The 25,766-nt window shown below is 33.7% G+C and overlaps 6 protein-coding genes across 6 annotated transcripts in view; 4 read left to right on the top strand and 2 right to left on the bottom strand.

Moving 5' to 3' along the window:
- HELRODRAFT_158187 (hypothetical protein) overlaps positions 1-4,337 on the top strand; it is a gene marked incomplete at both ends in the record, with an annotated part of 9,817 nt that extends 5,480 nt beyond the window's left edge. The window contains 12 exons of the mRNA XM_009013130.1: positions 664-848; positions 977-1,080; positions 1,341-1,359; positions 1,480-1,594; positions 1,793-2,228; positions 2,302-2,384; positions 2,498-2,595; positions 2,723-2,853; positions 3,019-3,374; positions 3,477-3,682; positions 3,870-4,091; positions 4,239-4,337. Coding sequence (XP_009011378.1) covers positions 664-848; positions 977-1,080; positions 1,341-1,359; positions 1,480-1,594; positions 1,793-2,228; positions 2,302-2,384; positions 2,498-2,595; positions 2,723-2,853; positions 3,019-3,374; positions 3,477-3,682; positions 3,870-4,091; positions 4,239-4,337 — 2,054 coding nt within the window. The remainder of the gene's footprint in view (positions 1-663; positions 849-976; positions 1,081-1,340; positions 1,360-1,479; positions 1,595-1,792; positions 2,229-2,301; positions 2,385-2,497; positions 2,596-2,722; positions 2,854-3,018; positions 3,375-3,476; positions 3,683-3,869; positions 4,092-4,238) is intronic.
- A 188-nt stretch (positions 4,338-4,525) lies between these two features.
- HELRODRAFT_91749 (hypothetical protein) lies at positions 4,526-4,738 on the top strand (the record flags this gene model as incomplete). The annotated part of the gene is made up of 1 exon (XM_009013129.1): positions 4,526-4,738. A coding segment is annotated over one exon (213 nt), but the record flags the coding sequence as incomplete, so codon positions are not given.
- A 4,660-nt stretch (positions 4,739-9,398) lies between these two features.
- On the bottom strand, positions 9,399-10,562 carry HELRODRAFT_183528 (hypothetical protein; the record flags this gene model as incomplete). Its single annotated transcript, XM_009013128.1, has 1 exon — positions 9,399-10,562. One exon carries the CDS (start codon positions 10,560-10,562, stop codon positions 9,399-9,401), a length of 1,164 nt encoding a protein of 387 aa, XP_009011376.1.
- Positions 10,563-14,671: 4,109 nt separating this feature from the next.
- Positions 14,672-16,266, top strand: HELRODRAFT_183527 (hypothetical protein; the record flags this gene model as incomplete). The annotated part of the gene is made up of 3 exons (XM_009013127.1): positions 14,672-14,768; positions 15,533-15,690; positions 16,168-16,266. 3 exons carry the CDS (start codon positions 14,672-14,674, stop codon positions 16,264-16,266), a joined length of 354 nt encoding a protein of 117 aa, XP_009011375.1.
- A 1,513-nt stretch (positions 16,267-17,779) lies between these two features.
- On the bottom strand, positions 17,780-20,539 carry HELRODRAFT_183526 (hypothetical protein; the record flags this gene model as incomplete). Its single annotated transcript, XM_009013126.1, has 1 exon — positions 17,780-20,539. The coding sequence occupies one exon, from the start codon at positions 20,537-20,539 to the stop codon at positions 17,780-17,782; it is 2,760 nt and encodes a 919-aa protein (XP_009011374.1).
- A 2,640-nt stretch (positions 20,540-23,179) lies between these two features.
- Positions 23,180-24,153, top strand: HELRODRAFT_183525 (hypothetical protein; the record flags this gene model as incomplete). The annotated part of the gene is made up of 3 exons (XM_009013125.1): positions 23,180-23,534; positions 23,652-23,813; positions 23,918-24,153. The coding sequence occupies 3 exons, from the start codon at positions 23,180-23,182 to the stop codon at positions 24,151-24,153; spliced, it is 753 nt and encodes a 250-aa protein (XP_009011373.1).
- Between the last annotated feature and the right edge of the window lie 1,613 nt (positions 24,154-25,766).

Below are 25,766 nucleotides of genomic sequence, written 5' to 3'. Positions count from 1 at the left end.
CGTCAATGAGAGCTTCTCTCAGACGTGCAACTAGTACTTCTTTGTTGCCACTTGTGACAAGGCTTCGTTTCTGTAGTTCTTCTCGTAGTTGAACTACGTTCAACCCACACAGTTTTGACATCGTGTTCTTTTTCTACGAGTAGTAATTCGCTGGTCGAAGATCCCACTTCTGACACCAATGTTATAATATTCGCTGTCGTAACCGGTTTACGATGCGACGGGTTCAAATCTTCGTCAATGAATAAAATACTCCAAACAGCTATTAAACTTTACTTACAGAAGAAATCAACTAATCGTATATTTCCAGTAAATTCGCACTAACGCAACAATTAACTTTTAAATCTTTCAAAATCTATCGCTATGACAACGTCAACAAACAATTCAAATATCGCTTTAAATAATTCACCGAATCGCTATTCACAAAATCACGAATTTCACTAATCACGAATATCCCAATCACGAATATCACCAAAACCAAATATCTTGCGACGTGCGCTTATATACTCTTCGCAAGCGTCGTTTCTAGATTCTTCCCGATGGTCCGATTCCAGCATACTCTAGAACGTTCCAGTCACTAGAACATTCTAGAATACGCTAGAATCTAGTGCGTTCGGTAGCACGGTTATAACAATAATAACAAATTTCATGTCAAATCATCGATAGAAGAAGCATCCTGTGTTCAGGATCAGCAGGTGGCCTTGAACTTTATTGGAGGGAGGGGGACGAGACCTGGGGTGACCAGGGAAAAGAGGATCAAGTACGCTAAGGAGATTATCCAGAAAGAGATGTTGCCGCATGTCGGTGACAGTGATTCCTGCAAAACCAGGAAGGCATATTTTCTTGGGTTAGTTGATGACTGGCTGGTTTAATGAATAAATGAATAAGCCGAAAAGGAAAAGAAAAAATGTTATTACTTCATAACAGCACTATAAAAAAAATTGTCAATCTAACATTATATTGCAACTTTAACCCACAGTTACATGGTGCATCACTAGGCAGAAGAGCAGTTGATGACAGAGATCACTATGGAAACAAGAGATTAGATCTTGTCGGACCCCTTCTTGCTTATCTCTTCAGAGAGTATGCATTTTTTCTTTTTCACTTTTTACTCTCACTTTTTTTAAACCCTCCCTATCTTTGTCTAGAACATATGTCACTAATATTTCTATCATTGTAACATCAAACAGGCTATTTAGAAATCTCTTTAAAGAAATCAGACTGTATGCCCAGAAGTTTATAAATCGGGGTAGAGACTTCAACATTGAACTTGCCATAAAAACTTGAACAATCACCGATGGCCTCAATTATTCGCTGGTAACCGGGAATTGGGGCGAAAAAAGGACAACCAGGCAAGGGCCGGTATTTCTCAAGTTTGTATCGATGTTGTTGTTGTTGTGAGTCTGTGTTATTTTTTACGTGTTTTTCTGCGCGGGTGTGTGTTTTAATATTAACGTGATGGTAAAATTGAATTGCTTGCAGGTGCTGAATAGACTAACATACGCATCCACGCTCTCTCATCTAAGAAGGGTGAACTCTCCAATTGGCAGAGACGGAAAGCTGGCGAGGCCTAGACAACTTCACAATACTCAATGGGGTTAGTTTTGCTGCTTTGCTGTTTCATATTTTGTAATATTAGTTGTGGAAAAGTTTTAATTTCAAGCCAAGTTTGATTCGTGATCTATAAAATCTTTTTCATAGACTTTGTTAAATTTAATTTGATTAATTTATTCAAAAATTATCCACGCACTAAACAAACATGTTAATTCTCCACAATCCCTGACACAACCCACAGGCATGATCTGTCCGGTTGAGACCCCAGAAGGATGTGCAGTCGGCTTGATAAAGAACCTCGCCCTCATGGCTAACATATCCGTCGGCTCGCAACCATCCCCCATACTCGAGTTTCTGGAGGAGTGGAGCATGGAGATTCTGGAAGAGATTTCTTCCTTTGCTATCATGGGTGCTACAAAAATTTTTGTCAATGGATGCTGGGTGGGCATTCACAGGGACCCAGAACCACTGATGAACACTCTGAAGAAACTTCGTCGTCAGATGGATGTCATCATATCCGAAGTATCAATGAGTTGGGATTTCAGCTATAGAGAGATTATGATATACACTGATGCCGGCAGGATATCCAGACCTTTGCTCATTGTAGAAAATCAAAAACTTCTACTCAAGAAACGACATATCGATCTGCTAAAGGAGAGAAAACACAAAAATTATGGGTTAGTGTGTATGGTTGTGTGTGCGTGTGTGTAAAATGATAATAATATTAACAAATTCATGGATAATCAACAGTTGGCAAGATTTGTTAGCAAATGGAGTAGTAGAGTACATTGATACGATGGAAGAAGAAACAGCCATGGTGGCTATGGAGAAAGGTTAGTTACTCTAATGAGTGAGACGATTTCATGAGTGAGATGATCAAAATGATGATAATAATTTAAAAATGTCACGATAATTGTGTTCACAATCGAAAAATAAACAACGAAAGGTATTTTGTACTGCACAACGTACACGCACTGCGAAATTCATCCATCGATGATACTTGGAGTTTGCGCCTCCATCATACCATTCCCTGATCACAACCAGGTTACTTGCTACATCTCTCACATAATTCATTTTAATTTTTTACGCCATTGTTATATTCATTATTACGTCACCGTTTTGACGTCATCCTACATTACAACATCACTAACTACATTATTATGATTGACAGTCGCCACGTAACACATACCAATCTGCTATGGCCAAGCAAGCCATGGGTGTCTACACTACAAACTACCACGTCAGAATGGATACATTAGCCCACGTTCTCTATTATCCTCAAAAGCCTCTCGTTACTACAAGGTCGGTCGACTGAGTGTTTGATATATAAATTGTTTGTTTGTTGGATTGAAATATTGGTTGATTGATTGAATTCAATTCAAAATTGTTTGTTTGTTTGTTGGATTGAAATATTAGATGATTGAATGATTAAATTCAACGCCCCCTATCATCCATCTTTCCACACAGGTCGATGGAGTACTTAAGATTCAACGAGCTACCGGCTGGCATCAACAGCATCACAGCCATTGCATCGTACTCTGGATACAATCAGGAAGATTCAATCATCATGAACGAGTCAGCTGTCGATCGCGGGTTTTTTCGATCAATTTTTTATAGATCGTACAAGGATGCCGAATCAAAGAGGGGGTTCGGTCAGGAGGAGGTGTTTGAGAAACCTGATAGATCTTACGTGAAAGGCATGAAAAATGCATCTTACGATAAGTTGGATGATGATGGCATCATATCACCGGGTACCAGAGTATCTGGAGATGATGCTCGCATTGGTAAGACTATCACACTGCCTGAAAATGAAGACGAGGTATGTTTTTGTTGTTGTTGTCATTGTTGTTATGGTGGTGATGGTATGCTGTTGTTTCAAATAATTTAAAATAACATATGATGAAACTTTCAGCTTGAGGGCTAAGCGAGGAGGTACACGAAACGAGACAACAGTGTCTTCATGAGAAAAGGTGATACAGAAGTGGTGGATCAGGTAATGCTTTCGATCAACCAGGAGGGTTTCAAGTCCTGCAAGATCCGTGTCAGGACTACCAGAACGCCGCAGGTTGGCGACAAGTTTGCCAGTCGTCACGGTCAGAAAGGAACTTGTGGCATGAAATACAAACAAGAAGTGAGTATCGATGCATTGTTTGTTTGATTGGTGGTTTGTTTGATTGGTGGTTAGTTTGATTGGTGGTTTGTTCGATTGGTGGTTGGTTTGATTGGTGGTTTTTTATAATTAGCCAATGTCAGCCGTTTGCTGTATGGCATTCATTTTTTGATAGATAAATATTAATATTACCCCCACCCCAACTTAGGATATGCCATTTACAGCACAGGGCATCACCCAGGACATCATCATCAACCCGCACGCCATTCCTTCTCGTATGACGATTGGTTATTTGATTGAGTGCCTGCAGGGTAAGGTGGCGGCTAATAGGGGTGAGATTGCAGACGCCACCCCATTCAATGATGCCGTCAATGTCAAGAAAATGTCCGATATTCTCAAGAGGTATGGGTATCATAGGTACGGAAATGAGGTCTGTCGTTTGTTTCTCACTGTTAATTTTCGAATTAAAATTACCTCTTTGTTACAAAGTTATAGAAAATGTTTTCTGTTATTTTTTAAATTAAAAGTATATTCATACAATAATGTTATAAAAAATTTTCTAATGCACTAATTGCAGGTTGTCTACAACGGTCACACCAGTCGCAAGATGGTTTCTCAGATATTCATCGGACCAACGTACTACCAGAGGTTGAAGCAGGCAACCCATGGAGGGTAGATCAAGGTCGGTTGGTTTGTTGGTCAATTTGTGATTGGCTGGTTGTTCGATTGTGATCAGCTGGCTTGTTGATTTGTATTAGATTGGCTGGTTTATGACTGAGTTGGTTGTGTGATTTGTTATATAAAACAATCAATGTCGTTATAATTCATGTTTAATCAAGCTAATATTATGATTAATTTTACTTCAACAGAAATGGTGGGCTACGTTTCGGCGAGATGGAGCATGATTGTCAGATTGCACATGGGGCTGCCCAGTTTTTGAAGGAAAGGTTGTTCGAGGTTTCTGACCCCTACACTGTGCACGTCTGTAACCTCTGTGGTTTCATCTGCATTGCCAATCTCAGAAATCAGAATTTAGAGTGCAAAGGATGTAAGAATAAGACGCAGGTTTGTGGCTAATTCTAATTTGTTTCTATTTTACTATCGCCTTTGTCATCACGGTCATCATCATTGCCATCACAGTTTACATCATCATCACTACAATTTTTATCATTATCATAATCTCCACATCGCCACACACACAGATATCTCAGATCCGGCTGCCGTATGCGTGAAAACTTCTCTTCCAGGAGCTCATGTCAATGTGTATTGCCCCGCAAATGATGGTCACGTGAATGATGACGTAACGATGGTGATGGAAAGGAGGACCGCGATGATGGGGATGAATGCGAATAAATATTTTTTTTGATGTTAACTTATTTGATATAAAAAATGACAAAATAATTCACTCAATTTTGCTCTTATTTTTGCTTGATTGAATATAAAATCATTTTAGTCGTAATTTTGTCTTACAAACTTTTATATATTAAAAAGCGAGTTGTTCAGTTCAAAATGTAGAAAAACGCGCCTGACAGATACGAACGAACACGACATTAAACAAAATTTCAAAAGTATTTTTATATAAAAGCAGTTAAGCACGCGAAAAACAGATTATTTATATGGATTTTAAACATAGTGGCATATATCAGCCTTGTAGATCTTATGTGTGTAGATGAGCAATAAGCTGATTCTAACACTATAATGTTATGCCCATGACGATTTGTCTTCATGCAGTTATGTATATATGTCGGCATGTTCTCTCTCCTTTACGGTTTCATTGGTGTTGCTCTGATGTATGTCATCATTGTTAGTGTCAGCTGGTCGAGCAAAAACTTCGTTAGAATGATGCACTTTCATACGATGACGACGATGGTGAATATTCTTGTGGCACTGTCGACAGTGTCGAACGATGAGGTCATTGTGACGTAACGATCGTCACATCCTATTGACTACCGCTGTTGCTATTGTTTTTTTATTTGCTCGCTGCCTCTAATTTTTCGCTTGCGAATTACTTTCATTAAGAAGTTATCGCCAGCGTAGAACTTTTTCTTTTTGTCGTTGGGTTTATTGCTTGCTAAATTTTCCAACTCGCAGTAGCGATTTATGGCGTTACCGTCTCTTTCCTTTAATATGTCGGAATCGCAATCGTAATTATTTGTGAATTTTATTATTAATAAAAGTTTAATAAATTCATTTTTAAATTTATAAATGTTGAAATTTATTTAGAATTCATGCTAGTATTGTCCGAATATATGCGTTTATACAGTTGGTGATGTGCATTGTCATGCACTATCCACTCATGAAATTTTTGTTTAAAAACTGCATTACACGGCAGACTTCGAATTGCTTCAATCGATAAATAAAACCTAAACTTTTGTATAAAATCATTTTAAAAGATACAAAACGAATCCGTATTTAATAAAAAAGCATATATTGAATGAAACATGAGGTTTTATTATTATTTTCGACACATCATGTTGTTTAAGGGGCCATCCATAAAGGATTTCACGCTTCAGGGGGGGGGGAGGTTCAAATATTTGTGACACTTTGTGACGAGGGGAGGGGGTTAAACGCATGTGTGACGACCCTTTTTTTAAATAAACAAAACAATAAATAATTTTTCTTTCATATATATGCGCATAAATGATTATTAAAGTTTTCAAGCGAGCAAATAGCTCATTAATATTAATTAAAGGAGGAGTTTAAGTCAAATGCCATTGTTAAAGTTGAAGACACTGCGGACGAACAATCACAATCATCTAAAGCACTTTCTAAAAATTATGCTTTCAAAATGCCCGTGCAGGACAAGTTGAGGACAAAGATTGACATCATAACTAACGATTTAAATGCTCTTTACAAATGAAATTTCGCTAGCATGTTGTCTATTGAGCGGTCAGAACATTTAAGGGAATGCGAAAACAAAAAGAAAGATCTAGAAAGACGTTACATGTGAAAGTTCAAGAACAAACGTTCAAACAAAGTTTCGTGATAATCAAAATGCAAGACTTGACAAACTTTTTAAACAAGGGGATGGTTAAATTTTGTGATATGCTTATTTTTGGGGGGTTGGTCGATTAGTGACAGTATGATTACTAAAACAGAACATATTGTTATAATACTCGCTGTCGTAACCGATTTACGACGGGTTCAAATCTTCGATTGAATAAAATACTCCAAACAGTTATTAGTTATTAAACTTTATTTACAGAAGAAATCAACTAATCGTTTATTTCTAGCAAATTCAAATTAACGCAACAATTAACTTTTAAAGTGTTCAAAATCTATCGCTATGACAACGTCAACAAACAAATCAAATATCGCTTTAAATAATTCACCGAATCGCATTTCACAGAATCACAAAATCACGAATTTCACTAATCACTAATCTTCTTGCGACGTGCGCTTATATACTCTTCGCAAGCGTCGTTTCTAGATTCTTCTAGATGGTCCGATTCTAGCATACTCTAGAATGCTCCAGTCACTAGAACATTCTAGAATACGCTAGAATCTAGTGCGTTCGGTAGCACGGTTATAACAATATCTTTAACCAACAAACTGTCATTTTGTGTATAATTATTTACAAGTGTTGTGTAAAGTCCTTGTTGATAGTTGATGGTTTTGAAAATTTCGTAGCTGTTTCTGAATTTTTCATAGTTTGTAAAATTTGCCAGCAGCCTAGACAAGCTGAGAATGTATATTCAACTGGCTTCAACAGACCGCCTCTGTTGGTGTCAATGTTAAGACAAAAATAAAATGAATTGTCATTCAAAAGGACCTCCCTGCAGTGAAGACATCTAGTCGTACTGAGTATATTTTTCACTACTGCCCCTGCTACATAATATATTGTACTAGCTTCATTGACATCTGGCCATTCAAGATTTGATAATTCTTTTAAAATTTTTGAAGAACTGTTGATTTTTACTCAATCTGTGTGAAGAGTAATGACATCAATAAATTTTAATTGAAGATATTCATCATCACTCCTTTTAAAAAATTTTGAACAAGCTTTTAATTGATGTTTAGTAACCTTTTTTATAATTCAAAATTGTTTCTGTAGAATTTTTAGTTGAATATCCATTTAGACGAGCGAGAGGACTTTTAATATTTGGCTAATCCTTGTTGAATCTTTTTTAATAATACCATTCATGAATGAACGAGAAAGATTTATTCTTTGATGATGCACTGTCATTTTATAATTTTCACTGATCAGCATTAAACATGCAACTGATGGACAATTATTTTTAATTTCAATTTTGAATATAATCAAAAAATGGTTCTGTAATTCAAATTCTTAGGGGAAAGTACATTCTTTAGATAAACGCTGTTTTAAATCATTCAATCCACAATTATTTATAAAATCAGTTTTTATGAACTTTTCAGCTGCCGTTTCTGCCCTTTCAATATCTAACACGAGACGAGTAGCTGATGAAGGAAGGTTTTGTTGTCAATCGAGGTCTGAAATTTGGACGGTTCTGCATCTTCTTTTAACCTTTTTCTTTGCCTCTTCACAACAGTTGTTAAAAGAGTGCGACAAAACATTGATTACACCTAAAATATAATGAATCAAAAGACATTCAAAAATCTATTAAAAATTTACGACTGGAAGTCACGTAATAACGACAAAAATCTGTGAAAAATGAAACATTTGATGTTTTTGAGGGGCAAGAATAACTAAAATTCTAAAGAAAGAAATCTAAAAAATCACCAAAAAATCACCAAACGGCACGAAAATAATTTTGATTGTCCACGTTGGTTTGATGAAAAATATGAAACTCACTGTCAGGGTTCAGTGTAGCGCTATACGATTTAAATGGATAACCAGTAAACAAGTAATTAATATCTCGTGGCCGTGGTGATTTCAAGTTAAAAAACGTTTAAAAAAAAGTTGGTTAAAAATATTGAACTGTTCTTCAAGGACAAATAATTATTAATAACTCAGTTTGCGTGAGTTATTAATAACTTGTCGCAATTTCGGAACATGGGAGTGATAGCGGCCAAACGTCTATAAAAGCGCTGGGAAGGTCCCGTCAAGAGGCTCAGAATTTCAGTTCAGGAATTGTTGTCGTCGCGAGAGTTATCGTGGAGTCTCGGAAGTTGAAGTGGTAGATTCGTGAACCGACGATTTGTGAAATATATATATATATTTAATTAATTAATTAATTAGAGATATTGACTAATAACGTTGTTTAATTAATTTAATTAGAGATATTGACTCATAACTTTGTTTAATTAATTAATTAGAGATATTGACTAATAACGTTGTTTAATTAATTTAATTAGAGATATTGACTCTTGACGTCAGTTTGTAATTATTGTTATTTGCCAGACATTATAAACAGTATTTCACTTTGTAATAGAGAAATTGTTACAACATACTTGTTCTTGTTGCGAGGTTGAAATAATAATAAGAAAAGTTAAAGAACGAACCCTTACACTCACCATCATCATATCTGACATCTATTTGCCTATGTCTTAAAAAACTTATAAACAACATGGTGTCCAAACAAACCATTGCGTGTTCATTACATTTTTCGGCCATTTACAAAGTTTAATATAATTGTTAATATGCCAAAAAAAAACAAATTGGAAAGAAAACTAAATAGTAATATTTATTTTAATCACATTATGTCATTCTATTACACACTTTATTAATCGGTTGAATAGCAAAAACGCAGCGCTAAACAGATCGAACCGACAACAGTAGACCGCATTGAAAATTGCAATTGCTTACAACACGGAGCTAATGCTTTTTAAAAACATTTCGACCGGTTGAATAGACGAACGGATTAATCATGGAGCTTACTAATTGAAACCACTTCAATAATATCAACGTAAAAGCCGCATTACTTTCGATTTTGTAGCCACAACTCAAACACATGTACATGATGATCATGGGTCCTTGGAAGATGATGAAACAGACGGCCACCACAATCATCATGCGTGCAAGTGTTTGACGTCCTTTCATTATTTTCAAGCTGTTCGCAGTTCGCAGTGAATTTTCTTCTCTACGAGGGCAGGAAACTTTAGAGCCAGGTTCATTGTCGGCTGCTGTTTTCTTGCTGGCTATCTTGTGCGGTGATGCCGAACTTCCAAACAACTTTGGTTTATTTATTTTTTTTAATGCAAGTGTTTTCTCTGAAATTTTGTTAGCATCACTAACGTTACATCTCAAACTTTCTATCGTTTTGTTCAAGCTGAGAACAATTTTCGCATAAGATATGGAAACAATTACAACCGGGATGATGCAGTAGAAGATTGTGATGACGAATATGTAAGCCTTCGCACTCTTAGCCTCATCGGAATGGAAAAATATTATGGAACATATAATAAAGACTTTATCGCAAGCGGGAATAATTGTTTTTGTTCTTGAATATAATAAGGAGAATGGAAGTGAAACTACGAAGGAACTCGTCCATATGAATGATATCACCATCAAAGTCACATTTCGGCTGCACCACTTTCGAGCTAGGAAGGGGTAACAAATCAAAACCAACCTCTCCTGACTGATGGCCAGCACACTGTGGAAGCCAACGAGCGTTAAATATAACGAGATGAAGTTTAAAAACCTGCAGCAGTTGATTTCAATGTTTTCATAATCGTGAAACTTCATCAGGAGAAGTTCGAAGGCTCTCAAAGGTCCAACCACCACTGATTTGATGAAGTCACAAACTGCGAGGTTCATGATCAATAAAAGGTTGGACGATTTGCTACACTTCTGTGATTTCAACAGAAAAATGATCCAAAATAAGTTACCAGACGTGGAGAGGATTGTTGATAGGACGTAGGTCGTTGGCAGACAGTATCGAACGGCGACATATGTTAAAAGGTATTCATTATCGAGTAGCTTTGAATTAATGCAATTATCGTTGAAATCGTTGGTTTTGTTGTAAGTGTGATAGTTCATTTTGTTGCTTGTGTTGTTCATATTCGTGGAGGATGCATTGAACAAAGAAACATGAAACAAAGATAAATAATTACTTGCTGGTTTCATTTTTGTTGTGAATGCAATAGATTTTTCTTTTTTTATTCAACAACTATTTACAATGTTGAATTTTTTCAACGTAAAATTTATGAAACAATTTAATTCATTAACAGTTTGATCTTTCAAAAAAGTGGCCGGTAACAATTAATTAGCTATATGTTTATATATATTTAAAATATGTTTGTTACTGAAAATACTTTTTGTTTTCAAAAAATAACTAACTCGTATTTAATAACATCCACGCAAATTTGACAATTGTAGGGAAAAAATGCAGTAACACTCCCTTATTACAAGCATGTTTTGTTTTGTTGGAGCATTTTATACTCCATTTTATACTTATGCATCCGCATGTGTGCGACTCATTGGCTAAAATTTCGAATTCTCGTTCGATGCACGTGGCTTAATGTTATATGTACAGAGTAAATAACAAATAATAAGCGAAAAAGAATTTACTTGATAACATGTTTAATTCATTGTTTATCGCTTATATATTGGTACATTGGCTCGTCGGAAGGTTCTTGTATTTTAATTTATGCGTCAATTTTTCACATTTAAAATAAATTCAAGTTAGAACATAAACTACATTAGAAATTGAGATTCAAAAATCGTTACGTCACTTTTTCACTAACTTGAATCGTTTATAAATGAAATATATTTTTTGAAACTTACGTATCAAATTCTGATCTTTGTTATCATTACCATTCGAAGTTGACCTTAACCACTCGGCCATCACGTCGCCATATCGAATATACAAGCACATCATGAAATGACCGTCAGCGTTTAATCATAACATATTCTTTGAAACAATGGAAAATTTTCAGTTTTATTCAATTATGTATTTAACTCGTTTTTTTCACATAAAACTTCAAAAATAATCTATCTGATTATGTTAAAAAAATATAATTTTCAAATCTATTTAAGAGCTAGTCATCAGATTAAAAATAACTTTTATCTACATATCCGGTTTTTCTATTGCAATTTTTCTTAAGTAATGCAGCATTGATGTGCTTAGCACCCCGTCAAATGCCAATCGGTTTATTTCATAATGTGGCATATAATACGCCTGATGATGCAAAAAATCAAAATGTTTAAAACTCGATGTAAACATTTTTAAAATAAGCTAAAAAATAATTTTTAATAATTATATTCATAAAAATTTGCCATAAAAATAAAATAAAATTATCTCTTCAAAAGTAAATTCACCGATTCATTATATGAGAATTGATAAAATAATTTCATCTTTTTTTATTTTCTCTCACACAATTTTTTTTTGTAGTTTTTTATTCAACCAGCATAAAAAAAATTATCAACATCCTCAGTGTTAATATGTTGAAACAACAACAACATCAACAACAACATCATCATCACAAACAACGTCAACCGCAACAACAACAACGACAACATCATCATCAACAACAACAACAGTAACAACAACCACAACAACATCAACAACAACAACAACGACAACAGTAACAACAACCACAACATCATCAACAACAACAAAATTAACGACGACATTGGAAAGAGAATCATGCACTGATGGTCATGTCATCAAAACAAAGCTATATTAGGGCTAATGTTGGAGATTGTCTCTAACAACGTATGTATATGTGTAACGTGTGTGTACGTGTGTGTGTACGTGTATGTGTGTTTGTCTATATACGTTAATGTTAGTATGTATGTTTGTGTATTAAAATAAATGTGTTTGTGTGTGTGTGTGTGTGTGTGTGTGTGTGTGTGTGTGTATGCGTGTGCGTAGGTATATACGGTTGCACATAGTCATCAGTAAATCCTCACATTATTATCATTGTCGTTTATTTTTACGCGGTCCAACCACATTCATTAGTAACTACTTGCAATGTCAATATTTATCGCTCCATCAATATTGGTTATTATTTTCATAAAATGTTATATCCTAACAACATCAATGTATATATATGTATATAGAGAGAGAAAAAGAAAAAGAGAGAGAGAGAGAGAGGAACGGACACAGACCCACCGTCTAAAAGCGAATGAAAGAGAACAGACAAGTTAAAATTGAAAGTTAAGCTCTTACTATGCAACTAAGTGCGAATAAAAATTAATGTGAGCAAAATAAATCCAATCCAGTCTGTACATGATTGCTAATGTATTGATACAAAAACAAAAAATTGACAGCAGAAAATATTATTATCTTTTAACGGTTAATAAAAATCTAAAATGAAAAGAATAAAATAAAACTGAAAACAAAAAATGTATTCAAATTAATGGTTTTCTGAAGAAATTTCTTTAAATGTTCATTTTCTTTGATAACATCTTCAGAATCATCCTTCCAACAGTTCATCCAGATAGGGTGCAGTTTCTGAGCTACCCTATCCATTCACACATCTTTAATTGTTCGAATGGCAAATATAATCACTTGTGGAATTTGAGAAATTTGTTGAAAAATTAGCCTGGAGATCAAGAATTGTTAAAACTTTGACAAATATATTTAAGTGGTATTGTCATAAACAAGACATCAATGTTGAACTGGCTGGTGTGTTTGGTACTTGTAAATCAACCCTTCCCATGGTGAGAAAGTATAGTGATAAATCAGTCAAGTAATCACATTGCCTATCTCTTCACTAACTTTTTTCCTTGCAAATTTCTATCAAAACTTTTACTAAACAACATTGCCTCATATTTTGTGAAAGATTTATTAAGGGCGATCAAAGGTTCCCAACTAGTGTTGAGGGATGCAACTTTACAGAAATGAAGATTTTTGACTCTCCAAGGCACTGCAAGTTTTTTTCAACTGATCTTTCAATGACGTGTCTGGATAGGAAATAAATTATTAATTTCAAAATCAATTATTTTGTTATTTTATTTTTAAATTAGATATAAAATCTTCAACACTGCGTCAAGGAGCGACTCAAAACTCATCAATGCGGGCGACTTCAATCAACTCGACCACCATTCCATCCTTCAAACAGGTTTATATCCCAGATTTGAGGTCCCACCAACCAAGGTCACTACCTTGACATAATATATGGGATTAATGTAGATCTGGTCATCACTTATATGTATAAGTCGCAAGTTTCAACACATTATCTTGGGGTGGTTATTTATATTTTTGAATTTGTTTTAATATTTTTATTATGTGGTAAATGAACAATGACACAACAATTTACTTTGTATGTAAAAGAATTATAATAATTACAGGAATCACCAGTAACACCACTTTCATTATTGACAAAAAGATTTATAAGAATTACCGCAGTTATTTGCGGTTGCAATTTTAGTTGACCAAATATCTACTTTGCCAGAAAAATAAACTCTTGAAATCAGGACTCATCACCAAATACATCAACACGCACATCATCAACTTCATTTTAAAAACCTTTACTAACAGTAACCGTGGAAACAAAGCCAAGTGAGACCAAGTCAACAAGATCAGAGGCTCAGATAAATCATTCAACACTTCAACCTCACAACATATTGATGCTAACATACTCAAAACCCACTTTGCTCTTATGTCAACCGACCCATTCTATAAAACTCTACCAACAAAAGCAACAACAATTAGTAATCGTCATCAACATTAACAGTTGACAACACTCACAGTCCTACACATGCTAACGAAGGCCTATCCATCCGGTACAGTTCCAAACAGTTTACCTTCATGGTTTCTACAATTCATGGCACCATTCATTTGCAGCACCTTAAGTTCACTCTACCATCACTGCTTAGTTTGTTCATTAATTTCATCACAATGAAAATCCAGCACAATCCATCCAATTCCTACAACATCTATCATCACCAATAGCTTATTGCCCAATATCAATCCTTTATTTGAGACAATATTGAAATTGCAAAATGAGCAATTGATTTCTACGATGTATGGGTGGAAGCAAACTAAAATTAAAAAGTTTTTTAAAACTAAAATTTTTTTTGCAGAGACTTTATCTGGAAATTTGAACGTAAGAAAAAAGTTGTTATTAAACAATAAAAGCTTGTTGTGATCACTTTATTTAGATCCAAGATTTCAGACATTGCTTTTTGTCATAAAAAAAATGCAAGCAGAGCAACATCTAAAGTTACTTTGGAATAAACTAGTGCTTTTAGAAAAATCTGATTTAAAACTTATAGTTCCTTCAGATGTTTCATCAAGTGAGTCAATTGATGAGCCTGTGGATGAATTCAAAGAGTTCTAAAAAACAATGAGGAAGAAATAATAAGTGTTAATAAATTTTTTTCAATGTCTAGCAATGTTGAAATAAAATACGTTCAAAAGAGTTTGGAAATGTGCAGAGGCTAGACAAAAAAAGTGTTTTTCAGTTTTGAGGAGAAAAGGATAAATATATTCAGTCATACAAATTAGCAAAGGTAATGCATGGAGTACCGGCTACACAAGTGAGCGTGGAAAGATCTGTTTCTGGATTAAAATTTTCCTCAGAGATGGCAGAAGTGGTTTCAATGAAAACAATTTAAAAGATATAATCAGAGGAAATTTTCATCCTTTTTGAAACAAACATCTTTGTAATGATTGTTTTAAATTGTTGAAAAAAAATAAGAGAAACTTTTCCTTTTATACTGACAACATTTGAAAATCATTTGATTTTTCATTGTTCAAATGTTGTAAAATTTACTTCAAATTGACATTGTGGTGATACTGGGATGTCCGTTACATGCATTTAAGAAACTATGCTGGATAAAATTGCATGGCAGTTTCTACACAAAAAGCCAAATACCTTTAAGAGAAAGCATACTGGTTAGTATTTTACCATTAATTTTAAGTAAATTGTTTTAAAATATGTCAACAAATTCTCGTCTTGTTACCATTAATTTTAAGTAAATTCTTTTAAAATATGTCAACAAATTCTCGTCATGTTATTATTTTTATAGTTCAACTCACATTATCATCTAATTAATAGGCCACTTTTTTTTTAGGTCGCTGAACGACATCAGCCAGCGTACAGTGGCTCAGCTACTGGAGCTGTGTGTAACAAAAATGTTGCCAAACTGGTTCAATTTTCAGAGAAACGTTCTTGAACTGGGCACTCGAAAATTTTGCCCAAATAGGAGGACGAGGGTACGTTGTGGAAATTTAAAAAAGTTGCATATCAACGGCCAAACGAACAAGAAATAATAGTGGACGACCAGTTAGGGCTAGGTGGGTTTTTGGGGGAATAGACAGGAATACAAAAGACGCGTTCCTGGTCAAGATCTCGAAGTGCGATGCTATTAATTCTGCGTTATATTCTACATGGTGCGTTAAAATTGTTTTAACAATGTTTGATCCATTGATTTTTTTATTCGTTTATTTGCCAAACAAGCGGGAGATCGTAACAAGCTATAACTATCTCAACAAGTACTGCCACCCGAAAATAAAATGTAAAATATGAAGTGAAATAGCTGTTTACCACTCAGTTAAAGAAATAAAAATTTTTGTTGAAGCCAGTATTTCAAACACCAAAAATGCTGCTAGGTGGGCAAAAAAGGGTGGTTTGGTAGGAACCACAATGACATGCCACTGTCTTGCTTATAACAGCATAACACCCCCAACTAGTCTAAACCATCAAGCCGTGAATCACTACACTTCAGTAATCCTGATCCAGAGTCCACGCTCGTAACCACTACACCACACCCGCAGATCAAATCAAATTGATTGTGCTTGTAAAAGAGTGATTGTATCGATTTGAACATTGGATTATTTGAGTACTGCTTGTCTTGTAATCAAGGATAGTAGTTCAAGATATCCTTGCATTTAGTTAAAAAATTATGAAGTTAAAGTAAATAATTACACAATTTAACTCCAGGACCGAAAATTCCTGAACCGAAAACTTCGGGACCGAAAATTCCTATATGGTGAAATCTGGGACCAAAAACTCCGGGACCAAAAGTTCTGAATACCAACTGGGGTGATTAATTCTGTGGTGAAATCTCAAATTTGCAACTCCTGCGATATAATTATTCACTGATGTATTGTATAAAACAAATTGAAAAATTACTTTTTTCACGAAATTGTTATCAAACGAGAAATTTAAAAAAATATTTGCGACTCAATTTCACGGACATGACAATCAAAACCAGTTAAATTTTTTTATAAATATAAAGAAATGTAAACTTGTTTTATGAAAAGATACGTTACTATAAAAAGAGAATTATCACAAAAAATTGGTTGGACGAAACAAAGCAAAGATTTCTGGATTATGAAATATATATACATAACTGCCGGCGATTAATGATAAAAATGTTTGTGGTTTTAATATCTATTTACTTGTGTTTATTAATTTTCTATGAAGCAGTACCAAATAATCATAATATTAATATATGTTAATTAGTTTCCTAATAAAACACTACCAAACAAACATATTATTAACATGTGTAAATTAGATTCTAATGAAACACTAGTTTTTTGAGACATCACGAAATAACCATGATATTAACATATGCACTTGTGCAATCTAGTTACTTAAGTAAATCAAATGCAGTTACGTGACTCGATAAAATAATTATTCTATAAAATTTAAATAAATCATTATCGTACACAGTTGAGTTGAAATGATTAGCATCCTTAAAATTTTGCAAATTGAAAACTTAATTGTTAATTTAGTGAAATATTCGGCGAAATCTTATGTCGGTACTGGGAATTAAAAATTGCACTTTTAAACAACGTTTTTCAGATTACAAGACAAGAAAGGGCTATTAAAAAGGGACAGGAACTGAATTACGCAAAACTTACATTTTTTAATTTATTACAATTTATTTTTAACTTTTTCTTTACCAGTTTTTGTATTATACAGTACTGATCTAAGATTTTGCCGAAATATTTATTGAAAACAAAGTTTTTGTACTAAAAATCGCAAGAGAAAATGTTTCACCATTACTGCAAAAAGGCTCAGATAGAATTCACGCGTGAATACAAATATGTAAAATTTAGAAATGTATAAAAGTTAAAATTTCGACATTCATTATATGAGACATTATATGCATATCTGTTGAATATTTTTTTATTCATTATTCATTCATTTATTCATTCATTCATTCGTTCGTTCGTTCATTCACTCATTCATTTATTTATATATTACGTAAATTTAATTTATTTATAAACTTTTTGTTATACTCCTTGTTATGTATACAATTTGTATATTATAAAAGCATCTGGTTGTTGTTGTCGTTCACGGAATCATGTCGCTGTTATAATTGTTGCTGTTGATGTAGTTTTTGTTGTACATTTGATCAACATTGTTGCTGTAGTTGTTGATGTTTTCCATAAAATAGTTGTTATTGTTGTTGTTATTGTTGTATGTGAAATAATTGTTGTTGCTGTTGTGGTAGTCGTCATTATATAAGAAACAGTCGTCGTTGTTTTTGTCATTGTTGTTGATGTCACTATTGATGCTGTTGATGTCATTGTTGAGGTAGTTGTTGTTGTTGTAATTTAAATCAACAAACTTTTCCGGCATTTGATTTTGTTGCTGGCTCATGTGATGTTGTTGCGCCAACAAATGTTGCTGTGGTTGATGGTTTATTTGATGGGTCGTTTTTTGTTGCTCAAACTGTTGCATCATTAACAATTGTTGTTGTGATAGTTGTAGAAGTTGTTGTTGCTGTTGTTGTACTTGTTGATAGTGTTGCAACTGTTGATGTTGTTGTATTTGCTGATGATGTAATTGCTGTTGTTGCATTTGCAGTAATTGCTGTTGTTGTATTTGTTGCAATTGTGTTGTTTGTTGTTGTTGTAATTGCTGGTGTTGTATTTGCTGAAATTGTTGTGGTTGTATTTGATGATGTTGCTGGGGCTTTGCACAAGGTTGCATCGAGTTTGGCTGTGAATGTCTAAGTTGGTCTAAGTGAATGTCTAAGTTGTCTTTGTAGGCTATTTTTGAGGAGGTTCGTTGTTGTGGTGTGAATTGCTGTTGTTGTTGTAGTGTGAATTGTTGCTGTTGGGATATGAATTGTTGTTGCTGTTGTAATGTCATTTGATATTGCTGAGGTGTGAATTGTTGTTGCTGTAATGTGGATTGTTGTTGTGTGAATTGTTGATGTTGTGGCATGAATTGTTGTTGTAGTGTGAATTGTTGTTGTGGTATGAATTTTTGTTGTGGTGTGAATTGTTGAGGTATGAGTTGTTGTTTTGCGAGTTGTTGTTGAAATGTGAGTTGTTGCTGTAGTGTGAATTGTTGTGATGTGGATTGTTGTTGTGAAGTAAATTTTTGTTGCTGGGATGTGAGTTGTTGTTGTAAATGGAATTGTTGTTGTTGTGGTGCAAATTGTTGAAGTGATAAAAATTGTTGTAGCGGCTTTGGTTGTGAAATCATTTGTTGTAATGAGAGTTGTTGTCCTAATTGTGAGGCTATTTGTTGTTCTGGATGTAATGTGATCTGTTGTGACGGTGCGGATGACGGTTGCTGTTTTGGAAATGAATACTGTTGTTGCTGCTGCTGAGTTGCTTGTGAGTTGATTTGTTGTTGTGAGTGAGATGTGGTGGGCAGTTGTTTTCTAAATTTTTGGGCTGGATGTTGTGTGGTTTGCTCTTCTTGTTGGGCTGATTTCAAAGTGGAAGTCGGTTGATGCAGTAGAGTTTGTGGTTGTTGTAATGGAAAGTGTTGTTGATTTTGTTGAACTTGATGGAGTTGGATGAGTTGTTGTTGTTGTTTTTGTGAAAGAATAGAGTGATGAGGAAGTTTTGGTTTCTGCATCATAGGTTGTACCATTTGTTTCACACGTTGGGGTTTCTTTTGAATTAGTTGTCGCAACACCACCTGTTGACTCTGCGAGGAATGATCTTTTAACGGCGCAACGACCTGTTGTTCTTGTCCAGCATCTTGATCAAAAGATGGTGGCTGCTGAGGTTTCAAAAATTGTTGTCCATCAGATTCCGTCCGCTCTCCATCGAGTTTCAGTTTTTTACGCCGTCGAACGTGTACTTTCTCAGAAAATGTTTGCTGTTGGAAAACTTCATTTGCACTTTGCTGCTCTTCGACAAGATGTTGCAAATTTTTTTGTTTTTCTGTCATTCGCTCTGAGTTAGGATTTTTACGTTTAGCTTGTTGCATTAATTTTTGTTGGCCAACATTTATCTGTTGTGTTGGAGCTTTTTCTATTTGTTGTTCATTATTTTTTTGAGGAATTGATGGTGCAACTTTTTGTTCCAAAATGTCAGTATGAAACAACTCTTCAAGTTCATGGAAAATTTTCTTGATTTGATCAACGTTCAACATTTTTATTTGTTCTGATGGCTCATCTGACGAGAACTTGTTTACATTTTGATCTGAGTCAATCTTCATTTTTTCTGATGACTGGTTGATTACTGGCTGTTGAAAATACAATTTTCTCTGTGAAAAAATTTTCTTTAGCGTTGTATTTTGTTCTTCTTTAAGTTTATTTTCAACTTGCAAGCAGTTGTTCCTCTTGATGTGATATTCTTTGGTGAGTTTTAAAATTTCCTTCTTACTCGGGAGTACTTTAATTTTGTTCTCTTTTTGTTTCTTTATGAGATTGATTGGCTTCAAGGTAAGCTTCACGTGTTTTAAGGGCAATTTAGTTTTTCCTTGCATATTAACCTGTTCTGATCTTTCCGTGGCAAGTTCCATTTTTCTAACCAGATTTTCCGCCATAACCAAATTTTGTAAACTGTGAACATCCACATGAGATTGTTGATGTAAACAACAAACGTCATCACTGTTCTTATTTTCTTCATCCAGGTTGAGAACCACTTCATTTGTGTTCTGGTCAAATTGATGATAGCCTAATTCTTTCAGCAAAAAATTTTCAAACTTTTCTAAATCTTCAGATGTGTATTCGGAGTCAAATGTTTTTTTGTTTTCTGGTTCGTTATCTTCCTCCGAATTACTGCTTTCATCGCTAGTGTAACAACAGTCATCATTTGTTTCATTTGTTTGATTAATTTGCGAATTTGGAGAAGAATGATTCATAGTTCAATGGAAAGTTACAATGATTTCAAGCTGAATAAATATATTCTTAACTTTTCTCCCTTCTGTTATCAACTGTTTTGTTTGATGATAGTTCACCTGATTCCATTTTTGCAATTCCTACTCTGTGTTGAATCGAGTATATATACAATTATAACTTTGCAGCATTTAAAAAAATTTATTTTATTATTTTAAATTTCATTTTACGAATTTTTTTAAACTTATTGTGATTTATATTTGAATGTGACAAATGACCAACAACCGCCCATAGAGACCCATTGAAAATATAACAAAACCTTTGATCCGATACTTTTATATAAAATTCGATTGCACGGCGCATCCATAAGTTAAAACAAAATTTCAAATATAAAATGTACGAAAGAAATTATTTAAAATTAAATAAATAAATTGTAAACTAACAAATGATAAGTATTTGCTTTCAACTAATTCAAATTTTTAAAAAATTGGCAATGTTTGGACAAACCACTAAAATTTTGTAGTGCGGATTCAACTCCCACAAACAATTTTTTTAATTGTTTTGCCAAACGACACGACGTTATATAATAAATATTTAATTTAAAAGGCTGTTGAGAAATTTTTATCGAATAAACGTTTGTTGAATAGTTCAAAAACAGAAACCGCCGATGAAACCGCGCACACCTGTTCATGCTTCTTCCCATAGACCTGCCGATATAACTACCTGTCACATAGGTTGTGTAGAATCAAACAGGACAGTGATCTGATTTTTTCGCTTAATTTTTTCTCACGTGATCTTTAAACGAACGGATCAACTTCGTAAATTGAAACCAGTAAATTCCTTACATTGCTTTATTTATGGAATTTTAGACTTTTCCTGGCAAATATTGCAAACCCTCGGAAGAACTTATTAAGATATCCTAGATCGGTGATAAGAAAAAAACATAAGACTATTCTCGCATTTACGTAAACATCTATTTTCAGCGGCGGGTTGAGGGAGACCGGGAAGAGCCAGTGCCCCCCCGTAGTGAGCAGTTTTTTAATAAAAGCCAGAAAAAGGACCGTTTTATGTATAAAATCGACCCTAAAAAAACGTCAGCCACACAGCCACAAATTTTGGCCCCTCCGTTAAAATTTTGGCTCTCCCGTCAATGTTTTAGTCTCCCGTCAATGTTGTCTAGATCTGTCACTGTCCTTTTTAAAAGTTCTTTCCTGGCTGTGATAACAAGATAGCAAATTGGCAATCAAACGAATTCCCAGCTCAACTTCATGCGTTGATGCGTCAATTTTTAAAATTTGAGTGATATTTTGAACAAGCGGCCAGATTAATCACCAATCAAACCATGGTACTGTGAACAAATGTTGAGGTATTTTAAATTTGTCAAACCATCGCATATTATATGCACTTTTTTTTAAAAAAAACCTTAATCCACATATTAAATTTTTTAAAGGTATAGAATAACGAAATCATTTATAAAATATTCACATTAAAATAATCAAATCAATCAAATAAATACAAAAACCAAATAATTACAAGTAAAAATATCGTGCATTACAACACAAACCTGGTGCCTGCTAACAATACAAATGTTTGTTTATGCCGACAATGAGTTTGACGTGTACACGTGGAATCGTACAGACCTGTTTAGCAATTTATAATAGAGAGACTCATGTTCCAGTGTTGTTGTGCCTGCTTTTTTTATTTCAATTATTTTTATATGTTTTGCAACAACATGGTAGATAGATGCTTTTTTTCTCACGCGTTGCGTTGAATGACTTTAAAAATTAAAAGAAGCAGAGTTTGATATTTTTAATCTAATTTGAAATTAGATCAAAAATATTTTCTTACATTTTGACCGAGTTAAGAGAATAGTTTACAACTTTTAGATAAACCAAAAAAGATAATAATATTAAAAATTTAAAAAAAAATAATTACTTTAGAATATAAAATTTTTATAGAATTAATAGCAAAAAGCCAAACAACGTTTGGTGCAGTGGTGAACCTTAACAAACAACTAGGGTAACTGTTTAAGGAATGGAGGTAAATTCATTCAAACTGGTGCTTTATAAATTTAGTTAAGTATTTTAAGTTATTGACCTTTTTAAAACGTGGAGGGGGTTCTCCAAGTTTTATTTTATCCCATCAGTAATAATGAATCCAGATTTTTTAAACAAAATTAAGGTGTTCCATCGATTTTGTAAAAATTTTCAACAGCATTATTAATGACAGGACATTTTGGAATGTTTTGTTACTGACTTAAATTAAACAAAACTATCACAAACTGCGCATAGCTAATGACGAATGACTTTTGTAAAAATTATCCAAATTATAGTTTACACAATGTTTGTTTTTGATGGGATATTTTTTAGTAATCTTTTTAGAAAAAAAAAGTTTTGCAAATGGCTTGTCGGATGTAGGGGAAGAAAGACAATGGCCAACAATGAATCAAAATACCGACCGGTCTCAAGTCTTCATTGGCCTGTCTGCGAATGTTGCATAAATATTTAATGGGGAGGCAGCACCATTACCGGAGTTGAAAGGTAATTTTTTGCGATGCCTATTCAAAATTTCATCATATGTTCTCTCATTTAAAGGGTGACTTTTTTTTCTAAATTGTGAATCCATTATTTTCTAACTGAAACTACAAACTAATATTCGACTGTAAAATGTATCACTTCATTTTGATGTCACTAGTTGAATTGTTGAAACGTAGGAAAATATTTTTTATTCTCGTTGGTTTGTTTGTCCGATGTAGCTGGACAAGCGAGATCAAATGTTTCGAGGAACATCTGGACTGCCAGCAGAAGGAACATTGTCGTCACGATCAGCCATCGACGCAAACTCAATTTAACGTCGTACCATCGAGCAATGCACTTCTTTTGTGTACTTGGACGTGTTCCAACGACAGCCAGTGTCTGGCTTTCAATTTTTTTTCTTCTTCAGGAACTTGTCAGATGTACAACAACCCTTCTGAAAACTGTTTCTACGCTGCCGACAATTGCTTCCATATGACATCCACTGGTTTCATCAGTTCATTCATTTGCTTGCTGTAGTAAAATTGTATTTTATCAAAAATATTTTTTAACATATTTTTTCAACTTATAATTTATAACAAACAAAGCAAACATAATCAATCAGCTGTTAACGTGTTCTACCGCACCATCACCATACATGTTGACTTCACCGTTGAATCCTTGTATTTCGATGGAGTCCAACAAGACCTCACCTCGTCAAGTTCATACAGAGTTTGCTCTGACACCAGAGTTATTGCACTCCACGCTTCCAACTACGCAAATGCTAGTGAGTGCCATTAAGTTTAACGAATCCATTTTTAATATTTGACATTTCCGCTGTAAAAATCTAATTTTCAACATTTTAAAATTTGTACTGAATTGTTATTATAGAATTTGTTGAGGTGATTAGCGACGATCGATACATCTTGACTGACACAACATGGAAGTGCCTCCCATCAACTCCAGCACTGGATGGCAACAACAGAGTCTGGTACAATCCTGACTATGACGACGAAAGTTGGCTGCCTGCCGTCAACCAGGACCCAGCTTACAGCAACTTCGGAGCTTTGAAGATTTGGTCAAAGGACGATTCGATTGCTTATTGTCGAAAACGTTTTTGTGGTTAATATTTTGTAATGTAGAATAAAAATATCTTTCCCAGTAACTTTGGATTTATTGACAGTAAATTTTTTGAAACATTTTTTCCTTGTTTATAGATTATCTATTTTTATGTATCTGAGCTATGCTGTCCTCTTTAAATCACTTTCGTTCCGTTTGGCAAAAAATTTTCAAATTTAAATTTATTTCTGAATTAACTATTAAATTTTATGTCATCATTATTTTAATAACAAAAATTGTCTGATGCATGCCAATTTGAAATCTTTCAATTTTAAAATATTTGAACGTAGATAGCGGACGTGAAGTTTTATTGCGTTGCAAATTATATCAGGAGCATCAATCAGTCTAGAAATTAGGCATCTTAAATTTTCAAACTGAAGGCTTTACTGAGAGACATGTGTCTTGGATAGGTGGGGGTTGTTGTTATGGTTAGGGTGTGAGTGCATCTCGTAGAATGTTGATTTGTGTTTCATTTGTTTCTTTTTCAAATCTGCACAGTTGGTAGAGCAGACTCGTTAAATTTTGTGTTATCTTTTTTCAAAGGCATCTAAAATAGCTCTCCCAGCTTCCTGGTGTTTTATTTTTCAAATAAAAGTTTTTAATAAATTAATTATAAATTTTCTTTCAGCGTTTTTTAATAGTTTTGTGACAACGTTTAAACAGCAGTTAACTAACTGTCAATTATTTTAAATAACATGAACATAAAAATCTAACACATTTAAACAATCCAAACAAAAAAAAACAGATAGGTAATTTCAATTTTGGTTGAATAGTGGATCCACGAAATAAAAATTTGAATTCAATAACAGGGCAACATCATGTAAATAAACAAGCACAAAACTTATCTCATTACCTTAATATTTTTTGTAATTTTACACTGATTAAAAAGCAGGCCTATCTCTTTAAAAATTAACACGTCAAAAATATCAAAATTCTCAGTTGAACATCATAAGGCTAGAAAAAACATCAATTAAAAAATTTTAATATACAACATCGGATTAATTGTTCAGATCTCGTTATAAATTGTTTTCTACTTATGGTTACTTCGTTAAGACTTTTCTCTTTTACTCTGAAAAATTTATTTCCAAATTTATTTTTTTTACTTTTCCCAATCAGCCAGAATTTTTATGATGGTTATTATGAAACGTGTGATAAGGCAGTTTAATATTTGAATAATTTACACTTACACAATTAATTTACACAAATATTAATAAATATAAATTAAATATAAACAAATTAAATATAACAAAAATAAAAATAAATTTACATGACTTACACAACTAATTTACACAAATATATTCAGGGTTTCGTGTGATAAGGCAGTTTAATGTTTTAATAATTTACACTTTTAAATATATTCCGGATTTCTTCTAGAAAATAATCGGTTTTTGTCATTTTAACGTAATAGGTCAGTCCACCTGTAAAATACACGTTTGGATGTGTTGCTTTTTGTTAACTCGCTAGATGACAATTTCCATACAATATTCAAATTTGAACCTACTTTTGTCATGTTTCACGGTTATTTATTTGTTTGTTTAATATTCACAGGTAAATAAATTTATTTCATTATGTATTTATTTACAATATTGTTGGTTAATGTTCATTAATAATAATTTGTTTC

Source organism: Helobdella robusta, assembly GCF_000326865.2.
Source record: "Helobdella robusta unplaced genomic scaffold HELROscaffold_110, whole genome shotgun sequence".
In the NCBI taxonomy this organism is placed as follows: Eukaryota; Metazoa; Annelida; class Clitellata; order Rhynchobdellida; family Glossiphoniidae; genus Helobdella; species Helobdella robusta.
Note: the sequence above shows the minus strand (reverse complement) of the source record. Positions and strands in the feature narration are given on the sequence as shown.